The sequence below is a fragment of the Acromyrmex echinatior genome, chromosome 5 (genome assembly GCF_024713525.1).
Source record: "Acromyrmex echinatior isolate Ae372 chromosome 5, ASM2471352v2, whole genome shotgun sequence".
NCBI classification, from domain to species: Eukaryota; Metazoa; Arthropoda; class Insecta; order Hymenoptera; family Formicidae; genus Acromyrmex; species Acromyrmex echinatior.
The window spans coordinates 13,193,697-13,212,736 of NC_141856.1; the positions used below are offsets into that span (position 1 = coordinate 13,193,697).

At 27.6% G+C, this 19,040-nt stretch overlaps 2 protein-coding genes across 6 annotated transcripts in view; one reads left to right on the forward strand and one right to left on the reverse strand.

Annotated features, from left to right (window-relative positions):
* LOC105151283 (protein amalgam) overlaps positions 1-19,040 on the reverse strand; it is a 285,411-nt gene that overhangs the window by 225,753 nt on the left and 40,618 nt on the right. The window lies entirely within an intron of this gene.
* LOC105151282 (uncharacterized) lies at positions 7,298-16,727 on the forward strand. Of its 3 annotated transcripts, none has more exons than XM_011064904.2 (6): positions 7,298-7,405; positions 11,232-11,488; positions 11,898-12,167; positions 14,310-14,440; positions 14,774-14,939; positions 15,613-16,727. In XM_011064904.2, exons 2-6 carry the CDS (start codon positions 11,234-11,236, stop codon positions 16,006-16,008), a joined length of 1,218 nt encoding a protein of 405 aa, XP_011063206.1. In that variant the 5' UTR covers positions 7,298-7,405; positions 11,232-11,233; the 3' UTR covers positions 16,009-16,727. The 3 variants fall into 3 exon arrangements, with proteins under 3 accessions (XP_011063206.1, XP_011063205.1, XP_087262513.1); XM_011064903.2 differs by lacking the exon at positions 7,298-7,405 and adding an exon at positions 7,412-7,746; XM_087406387.1 differs by lacking the exon at positions 7,298-7,405 and having other exon boundaries at positions 11,174-11,488.

The following is a 19,040-nucleotide window of genomic DNA, read 5'->3' on the forward strand; positions in this document are numbered from 1 at the left end:
CGGTTAATAAGATTAAGATAAGATTGTCTCTCGGAGGTAACTATTCTTCAGAAAATCCATCGTAAGTATCAGTCATGCACCTTTTCAATCGACGCTTAGCAGAAATAAACGTAAGAGGCAGCTGCAATAGCAGTAAACATAAATGCATTGCAGACACAGGCTCCATTAGAAGAAGTGCCGTCGCTTGTAGAACTGATACTAGAGAAGAACGTTGCTCCGTCGGATTATCCTGTGATTCGCCCCGGAGCTGCTCTACGCCGAGGATTCAAGCAACATTGGAAATTGTCACTTTATTCGAAGGAGGATCTTAAGGAAGGCTAGTGTCCGACTATCTTTTTCAGCTCTCCTCGCCTCCTGCACTATAGAATTGTCTCGAACGAGGAGCGAATGGCAGGAGTGCTCGTGGAACGAGTGCTCCATGAAGGGTTGCAAGAGAGCGCCGCTGGGGGTGGATGAAGCGAGCACGGTGGGAACATAACGACTGCATTCAGCCAGAGTACCTCGCAACAGTCCGCATTTTGCAACGACTTAACGAAACTTATATTGATATTTGAACGTCGAAATGTGTCGAATGGCATTTCACAAATTGAGTCTGGAGAGGAAGCTACGCACAAGCATGATAAATAACGTCCGATGAGTAACGTAAAAATTTATATGTCGAATATTTCGACGAAAACGGTGGTACTGTGATATGTAATAAAAACATACGTTGCAACGAAAAAAATAAAAACTACCTTCTGCCTTCCTCAGTTTCAATAAAAGTCATATATTTCCATCATGAGATCGAATTAACTTATAATTAATTTACGTATGTCTAATTTTGTGAAAAACATATGAATAATTTTGTTCTTCTTTTATCAAAGCTGGAAGATACATTAAAATAATTTCTTAAGTTAGTTCTTTCAGTAAGTTCTTTAATTTATTCAGAATTAATCTCTTCTTTCAGAGAAATTTAATTTCACGCAACTTTTCTTCAACACGTATAAATATTCAGCAGTGATATACCTAAACATTATTGTATAAATAAATCTTGATTTATTCTGTTAAAGCAATATTCACACAGAATCATTGCTGCTTTAGTAAAAACATAATTTATGCATTTCTCACATCAGAATTATCATTCATTGGCTATTCTACAATCAAATTATTATTGATTATGATGATGTCTTTTCAAAAGTCTTTTCATTATTTGTGACAGCGGAGTTAGATAAATATATGCACAATGTGATCAAACGATTGTAAATCTACACGAGACCAGCAATATAATTTTTCATCGCGCGTAATTTATGGCTAAAATGCGCATGTGCGCAACTACAGAATTTTTCTTGCTGGCTAAGCTAATACAGCAATTTAGATTTAGTTAATAATTCTAATAAAATGATCATGTCTTTAGTCTGTCTATAATCAATCATTATATTAGAATTAGAGCATTATTATGTTTCTTATTTATTTTTATGCAAAATCGTTTTCAGTACACATCAACTATATACATAAATTAGTAATTATTTGTAAAATTATTGATAAAATGGCAAATACTTATAAACACTACCAATTTTTGTAGTAATTTAAACTCCATTGACAAGAATATCTGCATGAATATAAATTCGACCGTTAGACCATTTTGCACGTTTATGCATTTGTCCTTCACTATGATAGACACAATTTATATCTCCTTGGCATCAAATAGTACTATCATTTAATCATGGATAGTCAAACAATCATTAGATAAATCGACTTGCAAAGCCATGTAGAATGATGAATATCTCATATTATTTTTCAACGGCGGGGTGTGTTGAATAACAAGTTTTGCTTGTATTATGTACTATATATATATATTATATATATATACTATATATATCATAACTATTTTAAGATTATGATTATTTTTTATGCCTATATGTAATAGTTGCTGCTTAACATCTTATCTAGCCTGTGTACATATTATTTTTAGTTTTCATTTTGTAGTTGTCTAATATTTTTATCAATACTTGTAATTTTGTTGAATAATATTTATGAAAACCCATGATATTTTTAATTTCGCGAAACTATGCATATATGTTGCAATATTATATAATTGTGCAAAGTACAATCAATTACTCTGTAATATAATCAATTACTACAAAATATAATCAATTACTAAATAATATAATCATTTACTAAATAATATAATCAATTATCATATATCAATACTTAATTGGAGTAATTATGACTCAAAAGTATCATTAATTTGAGGATCATATAATTAATTTGTATTAAAACTTATAATTATCGAAAATGCTATACCAAAACTAAGTTGTACATTTGATAGGTTGCAGCTGCACATCGCAATTTCTAATTTGCGCGAACATGCCTGAAATTCCTGTCATTTTCCTATTCCGCCCGCACATATGACCGTGCGTGCAATATTGCACGCAATTAGAATTTTGGACAGCTACGCTGGTCGATGTGTTTCGCGCAACGCGCGTGATCGCTGAATAATGTAATTGAAAACTACCGACGAGCGGTCCATTTCGTTTAATCGGTTCATATAAATAAATCGCACGGACTACCGTGAATACAGTGTCGATATTTCAGAATTGCATGCGAGTATATAATTTTAGTCATGGCCATTAACGATTCAATTGAATAGTGATACTTATCGGCTCTGTCCGAGAATTAATTAAACCGTTAAAAATTCATCGTTATCGATCGACTTACGAAATTCAAACAGGAATTTCGTTCAACCGCCCTTATCATAGAAGTTTGACGAATTAAAATTATTCGGGAATAACTGCCGATACTAATATTAAAAAAAAAAAAGATATTAATAAATTGACGTTTTATTTTATAGTGTGAATCTGATATAATTTTATTACCAGTTGTAAATTCATAAATATTTATTTTTAAAAATCTATTTATTTATCAATATATAAAGTCCTTTTCATTAAAAAAAAATAACCCAATTACAATATATGTTTATATAACAAATTTAAATAACTACAAAATTATATTAATTTCTTTATAAGAACTTTTAACAAATAAAATTCAATTAATATAAGACAAATAGATGTCTGTTCAATATGATAATTATTGTTATATATTTATATGATGTCTAATACAATATTATCCCAATATATATTTTGATGTACAATATTTTTAATGTAACATTCACAATTATTCACAAACTATTTATTCACAAACTAAAATTATAATTAATTATGTTATAATTAATTATAATTTTAGTTTGTATTGAATTTACGACCAATTATTGATTAAATTTGTTAAAAATAGTACATTAAAATGTCATAACATAATATTCTAATTTATAGTATAAAAATATTTCTAATACTTTTCTAATTCATTACACATTGCTGCAATATTATACATTTTACATTTCTGATCAGATTGTTGAGTTTTACGCGCTATCTCTAAAAAATTTCAGATATTAAAGGTAAATATTATATTCTTAAAGAGATAATAAGTAACATAATATTTATAAACATGATAATTCAAAATACATTCCGCAAACATATTAACTAAATTAAAATATGTATATGTAAAAAAAAAAATCTTAACAAAAATTATATATATATTTTCAATTAGATAATTTTTTGCTTTCTAATTATAAATTTAATCATTTGATTTAATGTTGCATAATAATAAAATCATATGAAAATAAATAAAAATCTATTATCTTGTTTAAACATAAGATATCGCCTAATACAAGGTAAATGTCTATTAATTTATTGGGAAAAAGATTTTCTGTCACGTGTTGAAATATAAAATAAACATCTATTTTTATTACAGCATATAAAATTTCTTTATCATTTCAATGCTATGTTGTGCTAGCAAATTGTATAAAATGATAGCAAATTGAATCAAGATTGAGATTGAGTACAGGTAACGATGACTTGCATGGATGTCGTAATGTTTACTGCATGATATTTTATAATTACATCAATTAACTTAATAATTCGTGCGAATTCTTGAAGAAAAAAATGTCCTCTGTTACGTAAAGATTCTGGAGATTGCATATTATGAAATGCAGATAGTTTGCTTATTCACCATTTGCGTGCACAATAGTTAATTAACTTTATATATCACAGTCTCCTTTTTATATTACTAATGACGCATTACAATGTATCTCTATCATTTAGTTAAAAATGTTTAATAAATATACTTTAAATAATAACATATAAAAAATAGTATATATATATATATATATTAGGTGTTGGAATTAATTCGTAGCGTTTTACAAGTGATGGGAAGTACTTTCATTAATGTATTTTTTAATGCTCATGTGAAATAAATAACATTCTTTCATTAAAAAACGCTACGAATTAATTCCAACACCTAATATATATATATATTATACATTAATATATAAATAAATGATCTTATTATATAAAAAAATATTTTGAAAAATATCATTTTATGATATTACTACTGTTTTTTAATTGGTATCCTTATCATTATATAAAATAAACGTTTTTTTACATTAAAAAGTTAATAAACAAGTTTGTGTGTGCAAATTAAATATAAGATTACAAAGCCGAAAAATAAACAAACAAATTTCAAAATTAGATGTCAATTTAATCTAATATAATCAATGGAGATTACAAACGAAGATAAAAAGAGAAAAAGGAAATGCATGTATTTATCTAAAAGAAAATTATTTTTAGTAACATATATAATTGCCGACATTAAATTCATTTGATATTTTAGATTATACATATAAAAACTCTTAGTACTAACTCTTAATACTTTTTTTATAATTTATTTTTATAATGTTTTTTACTATTGATGGTTTACTTTTTGCATTCTCAGTGATAATTATAATGAATATTTATTTTCATTTTACTTTAATTTCGTACGAATATTGAGTGTCATTATAATAATTTATTCTTAATTCAATTAATTTAAGTTGTATCTTTGACTGTACTATGCGTATAGATTTATTGTAATAATTGATTGACATGTAATTTATTTCAATGTGAAACCGTGACATTCTGGAGAAGAGAGAATACTATAATATTACATAATATTAATTCGTCCATCTATTATATTATTAATACATTTAATTATTAATTTCATTATTCTTAATTATGTTCACATCATCATTTACATCATACATCTTAAATTGTGTTGGATAACAGAATTTGGGATTGTGATTGATACTGCTTAGGTATTGTATTTTTGTACTTTGGTATTTTTGTACTTTGGACTTTATTCTGTATTACATTGAAGAGAGCTAAAAATATAACCGAAACATCTGTATCATAGGATTAATAGACGTAAATCTAATCAAATTATATATTTATTGTCATAATAATTACTCACTTATAATGCAAATTCTGTAAAACCTATTGTTTTTTCATAATATTTCGTTTACGTTCATTATATTACATAAGTACACGATCTATTTCTTACAATTAGTAACATGCGTGCTTCATGCACTTAAAATTACGTATCAGAAATTCTCACAGTAGTTAACACGTTAAACTTCTTACATCGCGATTCTAATTTTAAATTGCTTTTGTATATACTCTATTATAAAATTATATATATATATATATATATATATATAAGGCATAAAATTGAACATTATAAGAAATGGTACCTTAAGAAAACATTTTGATATTTCTTGTATACCGAAGAATAAAAAATCTTGTTTCCATCATTTGATAGGTTTCGTTGATGTTTGGTTGTATTTTGGTATTGAAGTGGATTATTTTAATGCAAATTTTGAAATGATGAAGGGTGCTCCTATCCACACAGTGCTCATATAAATCTTTGGATAGGATAATATAGGCTTTCTCATGGATAATATCCCAGCACCATGATCTCACGATGCGCGCATGTCATGTAGATTTCGCACAGGGTGACCTCATATCACTAGACAGATGTCCTTATTTGTATGAGGATCATATGACTCGCACGCGTGCGGATTCACGCGTGCAAGTGATATGTATCTTCATGCAAGTGAGCAATATTAGTCTCAATCGAGTAATGTCATATATACATATATATATATATATATATATATATATATATACACATATTTAATCGTATATAATGATATACACGCATGTGCCCCTATCGTGAAACGAAGTACACATCACTATCGTGATGCTTTTATGCACAGAGTAATCATCAGGATAAAATGAGTCCTCATAAAGTATTTTCTGGACGTCCTCGTCACATATAATTGTACAGTACTAGTTAATTCTACAGTACTAGTTAAGTTTAAACTCCCCTGTGTATCCTCATCATATCGCAACATGATGATAATATTTTTACATGCGCGATATGACTATCATGCGTGAGAGCTCTTACGAATTATCATATTAGAGAATAAACTTATCTTAATAATTATTAAAATCTGAGATATAATGATTGTGATAGTAGAATATAAGTTAAATGAAAAAATGTGAAGAGAAGTGTACATATCACAAAAATATGAAAACAAATATAATGTGCAAACATAAATATAATATGCAATTTATTACATAAGAGCGTGTATTTATACATATAGTTGTCATATAGGTAGAAATACAACTTTTTTTATAAATTGAGTGATCAAATTATCTCATACTAACTCTTATTTAGCTTAATCATGAAATCAAAGAAAATAAATAGTTTAAAAAAAAGAATACAGTGTTGTAATAAATGAATACATATATAATGCAAAAATATAATAAGCAATTATTAAATACATTAAGAACTTGCTCTTTTAAGGGCGGTTGTTCTATCTTTGGATGAATTATATGATAATTTATCTACTGAATAAACGAAAAAGTAAAAGAATAAAAGCATAGAGAGTAAAAAAATAAGTAAATGAGCTGAAGTTATCGAAAGGTGGAACAATCCATTCTTAAATCTAAATACATTCTTAATTCTAAATACACTGTTTCACTTTATCTTCACAATAAAAGAATACTAGATATATTAATCGAGATGCATGTATTAATACAAAATAAAATCTGTGAAGATTTTTTTCCTTTAAATATCACATATGAATTTCATATCCTGAGATAACGCTTATGATAAACGACCTTCGTGAATAATTCTACTATATTCTCACCGTTCGGAAAAATTATTCGAGTTTAGGATGGCAGCATTATGGGCACCGACGAATAATGCATACATTAATTTTGAAAATTATGAATCTTTAAAATCTGATGAATTTTATGCAGCATTTTTTTATATCTTTCTTGTTCAATATATTATATACTAACTGTGCAAAGTACATTAAACATTTATTTATAATTTTCTTCAATATTTGTCAGTCTTCTTCTTAATGAAACAAGCCCCTCTCTTGTCTCACTATCGAGATGATAAGTACATGTAGCCAGCTGCTTGTCGCATTCACTGTTCGTGGTCTCACTAGTGCTATCGTCTTTATCATTGCTGCTACGTCGATTAGGTTAGTGTCTATTGCTTTATTGAAGGACAAATCGACTTGAATTTAACATTCATCAAGTCTCAGTTACCCAAGACTCAGAATGAATCAGGAAGTCCGGCGGTATAAATAGTGACCAAGCAGATCATTAGACGTCGTGTTCGTGATGGTCATTTGTAGTGCCAAATGAAACCATATGTAGACCTACAATTTCATTTCAGAGTATAAAAGAATGCACTGGTGTCAATATAAAGCTTGTCATTTCTGTTCTGTGTATCATTTTGTAGCTGACTTTACGAAACGTAGCAGTGAAGTGAGCATTAAGTGAAATAAAATCGAAAACAAATAATACAATAAATTTACAGGTCAGTATGTCGAGATTATCAACACTCTGTTCTCTTGATATTAATATTCAATAGCAGTTTATTAATGAAAATTTTAAATAAAGTCTTGACAAATATTGTACTGTAACATTATAGTGAAATGAAGTTAATATATTTTACATTTTAAAAATATGAAATCAACTTGCCAATGTATATGTGTGTGAAACATATAAATAAAAAGATTTTTATTAAATTCGATGATTACGTAATTTAACAATAATTTAAAAAATTGTTATAATTGTTATAATAAATCAATTTCATAAAATGTTACATCAGTGGAGAATTTCAAGTTTACGCCAAATAATCTGCACAAGTCGCGTTTTTGACAGAAAAAGAATTTAAGTCACAAACATCACGTAAAGCAAACATTACAAACGACATGCAAATATTACGAATAATTGTAAGTTCTTAGAATAAAATTATAACTAATTTTCTATATCTTTAAATAATCTTCTATTTTTAAATACAATAATGTAGAAATTTTAAATATTGTAAAGCCATAGCACAAACTTTTTCTTTTTAATTCTTAAATTAAAGAATATTAGTCATAACAAACATTATTTTAATTTGTCAATATAATACAAATTATTACGTTTTTTAACAAGAAAACGCATTGAAATATTTATATACATATATGTATATACACGTATATATGAGATATTTATTTACATATATTATATATGAGAATAACAAATATAAGCATAATATAATTTTTACATGTAATAATAACATATTTATTAAAATTGTATTTACAAAAATTGACTAATAAATCAAACATTAATTTGATATTAAGATTTATTTGAAAAGTAAGAAATTAATTATGCACATAACAATTAGTGCATTACAGAATTAGAGCAAGGCAAAACGAGAAAACATCAATATACCGCGATTTATTCAACAAAAACAAATGATTGATAAAATTTTCTCATCTCAAGGGACTTCTCGCTTAAAATTCTGAAATTTTATCTCGAGACGTTCAAGATTATCACGTTGCATTTATTTAAAATCATTTATATAATGAGATAGCATTTTAATCGCAACTGACATAGATTTCTCCGATTTTTTCGGGAAAAGACGAGACGAGAGGAGAAAAAACAGATAACGTATGCTAATCTAGGAAATATTACTTTAAATGAGACGAAGTTCCGAGAAACTCGTATCGAAACGCATCATTAATAAAAATTAATAAATGCATTCACGCAACAACATAATGTTACTTACGATTTCATGTATTATAAAATACAGTTATTATAGGATCGTTATATTAAAAGTTTAATGCAAAAATTCATTTAAAACATTTTTTTATATCTCTTTTCGATGATAGCTCTTAGAAACATAAGATTCGACTTTTTTAAATAATGTTTTATTTCCTTGATGTACATCAAAACATTTAAAACCTTATTTTGCTGATAGCATAATATATCACACTTAAAATTTTATTTTGCTAATAATATAACATTTCCAAAGCACATATCAAAAGGAGAGATTCTTGAATTCATTATCTTGTAAGATAAGAAAGATTTAATCCAACAATTCTCATGATTTAATTATTTATTTGAGCATCTCATATGTAGTTTATAAGATTAATATTTTATACACAATAGACTGGTTAAAAATTTCCATTTTTAGTTCTAAAACAAAAAAATTTTTGGCATCTATGACATATAAAAAACGTAGGGCAAAAAACAAACAGCAGCAAAACCAAAATGTTTACTTGCTTATCGCATACATCTTGTTTAAATTTTTTTGTGTATCGTTGCTTTGATATCGTTGCCTTGATGAATCCGACTTTTAATGTCAAATGACAATGAAATTTGAACAATTACACGCTGTTTTAATAAAAATATAATTAACGCTGTTTCAAAAGAAGTCTGACATACAAAATATACGAAATAATGGCAATAGAGAATAAATAATCAAGACGATTTATATTTCATGATATGACATAACTGACCGATGGCTATTATTATATAAAGTTGTAAAGGAATTAAACAATTTTTATATTTAAAATATAAATAAAAAATAATATATAAAAAAATAATATGTAAAATATACAATAATTTTGATTAATCATATTAATTTAACCTTGATATATGAAGAAATACATAATATGTTATTCATCGTTTTTAATAACACAGTAATTTCACTGTAAATATATAATTGTAAGCATAATATATAATTACGTACTTGTTTAAGTAATTATTACGTGAGTGAACGGCTTCAAAATTTCATCTTGTTGTTTTCGTAATGTCAAGTATTAATTTTAGCTTGTTAGAGTTATGTAACGTGGAAATTATATTAAAAAGAAATATATAAGTCATATAAGATATGTAGATAATATACCTAATGCTAATATCATCTTTCGTGTCAAAATTTTCTTTAATCCATTCTAATTAATGCATTATATAATTACAAGATATAAGTCACACACACAGAGAGAGAGAGAGAGAGAGAGAGAGAGAGAGAGAGAGAGAGATAGAGAGAGAGGAGAGAGTTTAATTAAAATAAAGTTTATATAAAATGGGAATTAAAAAATAAAGTTTCATTATTTATTTGTCACTCTGTTACATAAATTATAAAATATTTTAAATATAATTTTTTCATATTTTTTGCTTCACTTAAAAAAAATATAGTCGATTTTAGTAAATACTTTAATACTGCCTTAAATTAAATATTTATTTATAAAGTAAATTTATTTAGTAAGTAAATGAATATTTGTATAATAAACAGAATGATTGTTAAACCAAATAAATAGTTCTTGCACCAAATAAATAATTCTTTATATTTAATAAATATTTAATTGGCAATATTCAACTAAATATATATTAAAATTTACTATGTTTGTTTCTCAGTGTATAAATTATTTTTATACTATCAAAATTATATAATAATAAAATATATTCCTTGTAAGTTCGATCATTAAATGTCCGTCTACAGATCTGATTCTAAGGAAACTGCGGAAAATATTTCTGAGAAAACTCATCAAGGTGAAATATGGCCGACGTCGTTCGGCCACAAGTACGTACGCGATCGCGGCGCGCCAGACGTGTCGTAAATTTCTCGCAAATACCGCAACTCGATCACGTTCGACGGGATCTCAACGCGGAACGTACGTATGCCGTTGGCCAAAAAGGGAAAAGGGAAAAGCGGCTTCCCATTACACTCTTAATTGAAACAGCGATCTCAAATGCAGGGGAATACGTCCGTCTTGAATATCGACGGTCACAAAAAGAGAAACGATAACGTTAAAAACGGTCGAAAAAAACGGCGGGAGGAAAATGAAGGAAAGGGTGGAAAGGCCGGAATGTAAGCGGAGAGAGGTGGCTGGAAAGAGAGAAAGAGAGAAAACGTGATAAATTTCGCCGCGAACAATAAGTTATCGTAAAGAATCGTTTTCGCGTTTCGTGACACGGCGGGAAGAACAATGATTTGTCGGAGAAATTCTCCAATTCCAATTCCAATTTCAGAAATGGCCCTAGAGACACCGACATGGCTGAATCTATGCTTCGCGGAGAAGATCCTGCGAAAGTCGGAAGGCGACAATTCTATCGAAGTGACCGATATATTCTCGAAACCGGCCACGAGCAAAGGTGACAACTACGCCAGCGACATGATCAGGATTACTGTCGAATTTTCACGTGATCAAGGTGGCCGTAAGATTTCAGAGAAGAAATCAATCATCATCAAAGCCTCGCCTACAGTCGATGGTGTTCGACAGGAACTTGTAAATTGATTTAATTTATATTATATAATGTATTATAAATGTTTCGAGAGAGAAAGAGAGAGAGGGGGGAGGGAGAGGGAGAGAGAAATCAAACTTAGAAAATTTCATTATTTCAGAATAGATCTCTACTAAAAAAAAAAGATTGAGATAATTATTTTCGGATAATCAGACTAAAGATACAATGCTTTTTATGAATTAAAGCAAAAGAAATAAATATATTTACAAAAAATGTTCTTTAGTTGTTCCAAAACAATTTTTCATTTGTGGAATAAATTTTTTTTTTTTTTTTTTGCTAATTGAAACTTTCTATCGCACAACTTGCTAGTTAGACCTTTATATCGCAAAAATAATTGCATGCTTGTTAAATTAAAAAAATTCCATTTATTAGTTTTAAATAAACTTGTTACAGATCGCGCAATCAGGTCTCTTTCAAACCGAAATATTAATGATGTCAGGTACCTTGGATAAAATGAATAAGGTGTTAGACCCAAAGCACCGCTTAAGCGGAAAAGGTCTATACGTACAAAATGAAAATCCAACGCTTTTGGCGATCGAGGATCTCGCGCCTCTCGGCTTCCGCATGGCTTGTCGTCTGTCTGGTCTTGACCTAACTCATTGCGTATTGGCACTTCGCGGAATAGCCAGGTTTCATGCAGCCTCTGTAGCCGTATGCGAGAAGGTAAATCACTACGCATGACTCAATCAATCGTAATGTAATAATCTCATTACAATTATTAAAAATTTAATATCACGAATCAGAACGATACAAGATTCAAATTTTTGCATTAATAAATCTTTAATATTAAATATAAAAAATATACGTGGGCAAGGTGAAAAGTAACCGACCTCAACATGAAAACATGAACTATGTACAAAGTTTTTAGTTAAGTACCAAGTGTTATATATCAAATTACTCGTATTAAAAATATCTATAATTTATACTTTGACCACTTTTCTGAACAATTCATAGCTAAAAAGTTAGAGTCAAAAATATGTTAGCGCTTTTTTTTAAATCTGCCGCAGCAATTTATAAGTCTACCGAGCCTATGCTAACCTGTAGAGAAAAATGGTCAAGGCAGAAATTGTAGCCGCCTTTAATGTGAGCAATATGATATATAACACTTGAATATATACCGAAAAGTTTGACTTCGATGACTGCATCTTCAACAACAAGTCGTACTTTTTTTCTTAAATTTTCGTTTTTTGCTTTTTTTCTTCTTATGGTTTTTTGGCTATAACTTTTTAGCTGTGAATTGTTTAGCAAAGTGGTCAAAGTATAAATTATAGATATTTTTAATACGAGTAATTTGATATATAACACTTGGTACTTAACTAAAAACTTTGTACATAGTTTTCATGTTGAGGTCGGTTACTTTTCACCTTGCCCTCGTATATGGAATGTCGACTTCGAGTGCATAAATATCACATTGCAATAATTCCTTGTGCTGTATTATTCGGAGTATCTATTAAAAAACATGACATGCACCTAGTAAGAAAAATGTCAGCAGTTTGTTATTTTCAACATCAAGCTGCTTCTCTCGTCTTGATGAAGTGAATTGTAATGTTCACGAAATGTTGGCATTCTAAAAATGGATTTGGACACGGAGACGCCGCGAAACGCCTTATTTCAATACAGTTAATTTTAATTGACTTCAAACTTTAACCATGTTTTATTTATGTATTTGGTTTTAATTTATTTAGAATAAAATATCATTCATTAAATAACTCTTTTGTTAAAAAAAGTAAAAAATAATATTTTTATAATAAATTTTGTTCTTAAATAAATCCAGATAAATGCAATTGATAAAAAAATAGGTTATATTTGCAGTAAAGTTTTTCACAGAAATACAAAATGTTTATAAATCTTATACTTATCTTATGATACATGGAATTAGCTTTAAATTAATTTTAAATAACATGTATGGAAAGATAAAACTTAACCGTTTATTTTGCAATAAACGATGCATATAAAACTTAAGTAATTACTAGTCATAGAATATTTACAAGAGATCGAACAGATATGTGTTAAGATAAGGAAAAATTATTATCCTCAGTTACGTAACGATTGTTACGTAACTGAAACCATCTAAGACAAATATCGTGCATTGGAGTCCTAAACTCTGATACAACAGATACGTGCATTGTAATAATGCGTGCGGCATAATGATTACCATAAACCGCAGCGATTTTGTATAGTCGAATAGAAGTTTGAAACTGTACGAAACGACGAGTGATCCAGCAGAAATGCCTGGCGGAGAATAACCGTTTTAACCAAAGTCCAATATCCTTTATTATCCTTTATTACGGCACGTGCCTCGGCACGTAGCCAAGAAAACAATTTGAAAAAGTGTCCTTTACGAAAAAGAAAAACAATTTACTAAAAAATGAATATATCAAATTCTCTTGGTAAAGAAAATTGACTTTTCCTTGACTAAAATATCGCGCATACATGATATATGAAATACTTTTGAAACTAAAGCAATTAAAAAGAAAAAACTTTTAGCTTAAAGAGATATTTATGTGTCTCAATTACAATTGTAAGCAATAAATCTTTTTATATTTAAAAACTCATAACTTAAAATTAAAATATTTTACATTAAGAAGTTGTGATAAATAATAATTTGTTTTATAAAAAAAAAATCTGCTTTAAATTTGTTAAAAAATTGCATATTATTAAAATTATGATGGTAGATTATTTGTAGAGCCTCACCCGTATAACGTTTCAAATTTCCAATCTACACTACAAATTCAACTATTTAACTTTATGACCAAATGGATAAACATTAGTATAATCTTTTAATAAAAATATTTTAACATTTAGGAACCGAAGCAAAAAGATATGTATGCAAGAGGAATGTTTAGCAGCCTGCAACCATCAGAATTGAGAGGTTTTTTCAATATGAGTGTTAAAGCTCTAGCAGATGAAGTCGCAACCTGGCCAGAAATGAAAAAGTAAGATTTATATACATAAACGGAAATATTTATTTTCTCCTTAATGTCTAAATTAATGCTTTTAGGCTTTTACGGGTATTACCTTCAATGATACCAGAAGGTTTGCGGGTTATCGCCGTGTTTTTATCCATTGCTAATGCCCAGAGATTAGGTATTAACAATGGATAAAAGCACGATAATCCGCAAATCTTTTGGTATCTTTGATGTCTAAAAAATATTTCATATGCATCAGATAAATGTTTGATATGAAAAAAGTAAACATATTAAGGCAAATATGAGTATAAATTGTGCTGTTTTTATTTCATACAATGTTTATATGATTTTTGTTGCTAGATACGCGGATAAAATTGCTAAACTTGTCGATCACGTATATCAAATAGGAATAGATGCAACCAGGCGTTCTGATGATGAATTTAATGTTATTAATCATGGTGATGTATGGGTGAACAATATGTTGTTCAAATATGACAATGATGGCAATCCTATTGATCACATTTTTGTAAGTATCATTGTGTTATAAAAAAATAATATTTCCTTTAAACACAAACGTTTATTGAATTATTATAATTGTGGGCATATATTGCAATTAAGATTTAATCTTAAATAAAATAATGAAATTCATAAAATTTAATTTATACTGATACCATTAATATTGTTGAAACAGCGTATTTATTTAAAAAATATATCTTTTTAATTTAAAAAAATATAAAACATATTGAAATTATATTAATTTAAAAAATAAAAACATAGTTTATCTCATAAGTACTTTGTTTCAATTAGCTACATTTCTGAATTTTTATTAATTCTAATAATTGATTGCAATAACATAAGTTTATTAAAAAGAAATAACGTAAATAAAATAAATAGATGATATTCTTAAATACATTGTCATAATATTTATATGTTAATGCATTTTAAGTACTTATAATACTTTAGTGATCAAGACAAAGAGGCGGCATATGTTCTGAATAATGCAATAAATCCAGTTCGATCGCATTCAGGTACATTTGCCACCTGTCTGCCCGTGTCGTCTGCACAAGCTCAACTTTCTCTCGCCACGACTTCTTAAACACGAATTTCCCACTTCTTTCCCGGTGCATGGATTTTATTTCCAATTCAATTGCCGAAGGCTCAAAAGATCGATCGACCAAAAGATTTGTTTGATATTATAGGTGGACTTCCAACTGTGTGTCTACACATCGCCGGCACTCGATCTTCTCTATTTTCTCAGTACAAGTCCTGCACCGGATATCATTGAAAACAAGAAAGATATTCTATTAAACGAATATCTTGGCACTTTATCGATGACTATGAAACAACTAAACTGCAATACGCAGCCACCCACTATGGAGGAACTGAAGGCTGTCTTAAAACGAAGAGCTAGCTACGGGATGATAGCATCCTTCACAGTTTTGCCAATAGTATTGTGTTGTAAAACTGAGGCGAAAGATTTAGGAGAGCTCATAAACGATGGTTTTTCAAATCCAGGTCTTAAAAGTGAAAGTTATAAAAAATTAATGCAAAAAAGACTTCCACTGTATGATGAGTGGGGTTTACTAGATCTCTAATGCATATTTGATCTTTAATAATAAAGAAATAAATATAGAAATTTAGTAAAGAAATGAAAATAATAGATAATAAATGATAATATAAATAATTAATAATAAATGCATTAAAATTAATAGTAATAGATGTGAAATGTTAATGAACTTTTTTTGAAAAAGAAATCATCATGGAATTATCATAATAATGGCAGATCTTTTATTCGAAAGATTAAAAATTATTCTTTTATGATAAATTGTTTTTATTTTTAACTTATTAAAATTTTAAAATAAATTTATATTACATTAATATTTATATATTAAAAACGATATATAAATTCATTCTTTATTTTGTTTTGTATAAACATTGTAATTCAACTTATATTATCAAACAAATAGTATCATTAAAAACGATGTATATAACGTAATTCTATAATAATATCAATGCAAAAACAATGTACAAATTAATTAAGATATGGAAAAACGAATTTTAGAGTTGTATTTAATTACAAAATGCACATTGAAAAAAATTGTGAAATAATATTAAAGAATAATACTATAAAGAAAATTATTTAAAATATTTATTGTGTTATACGATATACTAGTCACGAAATTAATTTATGTTATTATCTGTATTCTTACATCTTAATTCTTAGACATTAAAAGTATTGCGAGATGAACAATAATATTATATGTAAATCAATAATGTATATGTAAATAATAAAACAAGCTAAATATGAATTAAATATTATTATTTTTCTAATGAAATTATTAAATACGTAAAAAATATTATAAAAAAATTTAATGCAGATATATGTATAGATTTCAAGATATTACACACACACACACACACACACACACACACACACACACCTAGGTATATATGTATATATATATATATGTACAGGGTTGGCCATATTCGATGGAAAGATGTTTTTTTTTTCAATCATGGGAAACGTTATTCGATCTAACATCTCTTTCCCATGATTGAAAAAAAAAACATCTTTCCGTCGAATATGGCCAACCCTGTATATATACCTTAAATTATAAGAAATTATATACATATATATAATTAAGATTACTATAATTATAATAAAAAAATCAAAGTATTATAATATAATATAAGGAAACTTAATTATTCCTTTTAATAACTTTTTAATTAACTTTTATTCTCTGCTTTGCTATACAAAGTTATAAATTATCTCCTTTTACGATGCAAAGTGAGAAATTATATAATGTTTGACCTCGTTGACTTAGATTAACATAGATTACTTCAATTATAGATCACATTAAAAAACATGGAAGATTCTACATTTTAACGTCTTCGATAAGTTTGTTATAGTTTCTTAGATATTCGTAAATTTAATATAAAAATCTTCTGCATCTTAATTTCGAGGCTTTTAATACATTTCTAATCTCACTCTCTCTCTCTCTCTCTTTCTCTCTCTCTCTCTCTCTCTCTCTCTCTCTCGTTCAATATTATAGATTTTACATTTTTTGCTTTTCTTTAAATCTTCACATCTTTAAATTTTATGACTCAGCGCGAGCACAACAGTAAAAATCTGTTTATAATATAAAAACAAATAATATATTGTATAGGAATTATACAAAACATTGTAATCAGGGCTTTAATATATTAATTATAATAATATTATAATATAATAATATTATAAAATTATTTTTTCTGGTATTCTCTTATTATCTATTTCACATAAATCTTCGAAATAGTCAGACAGATTTAGACTCAGATTGAACTTTCGTAATATTCTTTGCAGAATAATCCTCTAATTTTAAATAATTCTATGCGACACAGTATTGCGTGCATATTGGCCATTTCACGGAAACAAATAAGATGCGAAAAACAAAGAAGTAGAAACGAAATTGCTGATGGACACGTGTACTGTATCGTATATCCATTTTAAGGATTAATTGCGTTATTTTAGATAAAATATATATTATATATAAATATAGATAAAAAAAAATTCAGAAAAAAATTATTAAAAAGTATGTTTGTGTAAATTAAGATTAAGACAACAGTGAATGCTGGTTACTCAGTATTTAAAATAAAATGCACAATCTTAAGAATGTATGAATAACATAATAAAATTTGCTTATAATTTTCGTTGATTTTAGATAAAGCTGAATAATTACCGTTCGCGCTGTTCAAAATGATTCCGATTCATGGCATATATTAAGCGCGCTACCGAATAATTAACCTTTGTTGTGGTTGAATAATGATTCCAGTTACTTATGGTATTCCATGAAATAAACAGCAGGAAATCATTATTTTGCGAGCATAATTGAGAAAATTGTGCAGAGAAAGAGAGAGAGAGAGAGAGAGAGAGAGAGAGAGAGAGACAGAGAGAGGGAGACTGTGTGTATATGTATGTATTTAACTTAATGCAGCATAGTTTCATCAAAATTAAACCGTCAGCAAACTTAATAAGTTGTTATCAGAGATGTGCCATCTTTATAAAACATTTCCAGTTTCTTCTTATATTCTTATATATGTGCATTACAAAATTACAATTTAATATCATTAACACATAAATTATAATGTCATATAATTATTATATATTTCCAATGAAAGTCAACATAAAATTATACGTAAATATTAATTAATTATTATTATAAATTATTATAAATTACTATTATAAGATAAATTAAATAATATATTAAAAATACATTACTTCTATTTTGATATTATAAAGAATAATTAAGGTATAGAAACAGATTTTGTTAATAAAATATATTTTTAATGGATTTGCTTAATTATACAGTGTGAAAGATAAAGTAGTATAATGAAAGATCAAGAATAAAAAATAGAAAATAAATAGAGGATCAATTAATACTCCGGAATTTGATCATATTGATTGCGCATGTTACTAACTAGCAATTGGCGTTTGCAAGCCCCATATCTCAATATGCCAATTGGAACAACGCATCAATAGGTGTCGATTTTGATTTTCGCAAGAACAGTAATATCCCAGCAGATTATTAGATTATAACGTAGTAGCAGAATCAATTGAAAGCCCGATTTAGCAAATCAAATGTAATCA

Excerpts from the sequence above, each read along its gene's own strand:
- LOC105151282 (XM_087406387.1), top strand. The coding sequence starts at position 11,189 with ATGATTTGTCGGAGAAATTCTCCAATTCCAATTCCAATTTCAGAAATG. Across the intron at positions 12,168-14,309 it reads CTGTAGCCGTATGCGAGAAG|GAACCGAAGCAAAAAGATAT; the intron begins GTAAATCACTAC and ends TTTAACATTTAG. Across the intron at positions 14,940-15,612 it reads ATCCTATTGATCACATTTTT|GTGGACTTCCAACTGTGTGT; the intron begins GTAAGTATCATT and ends TTGATATTATAG.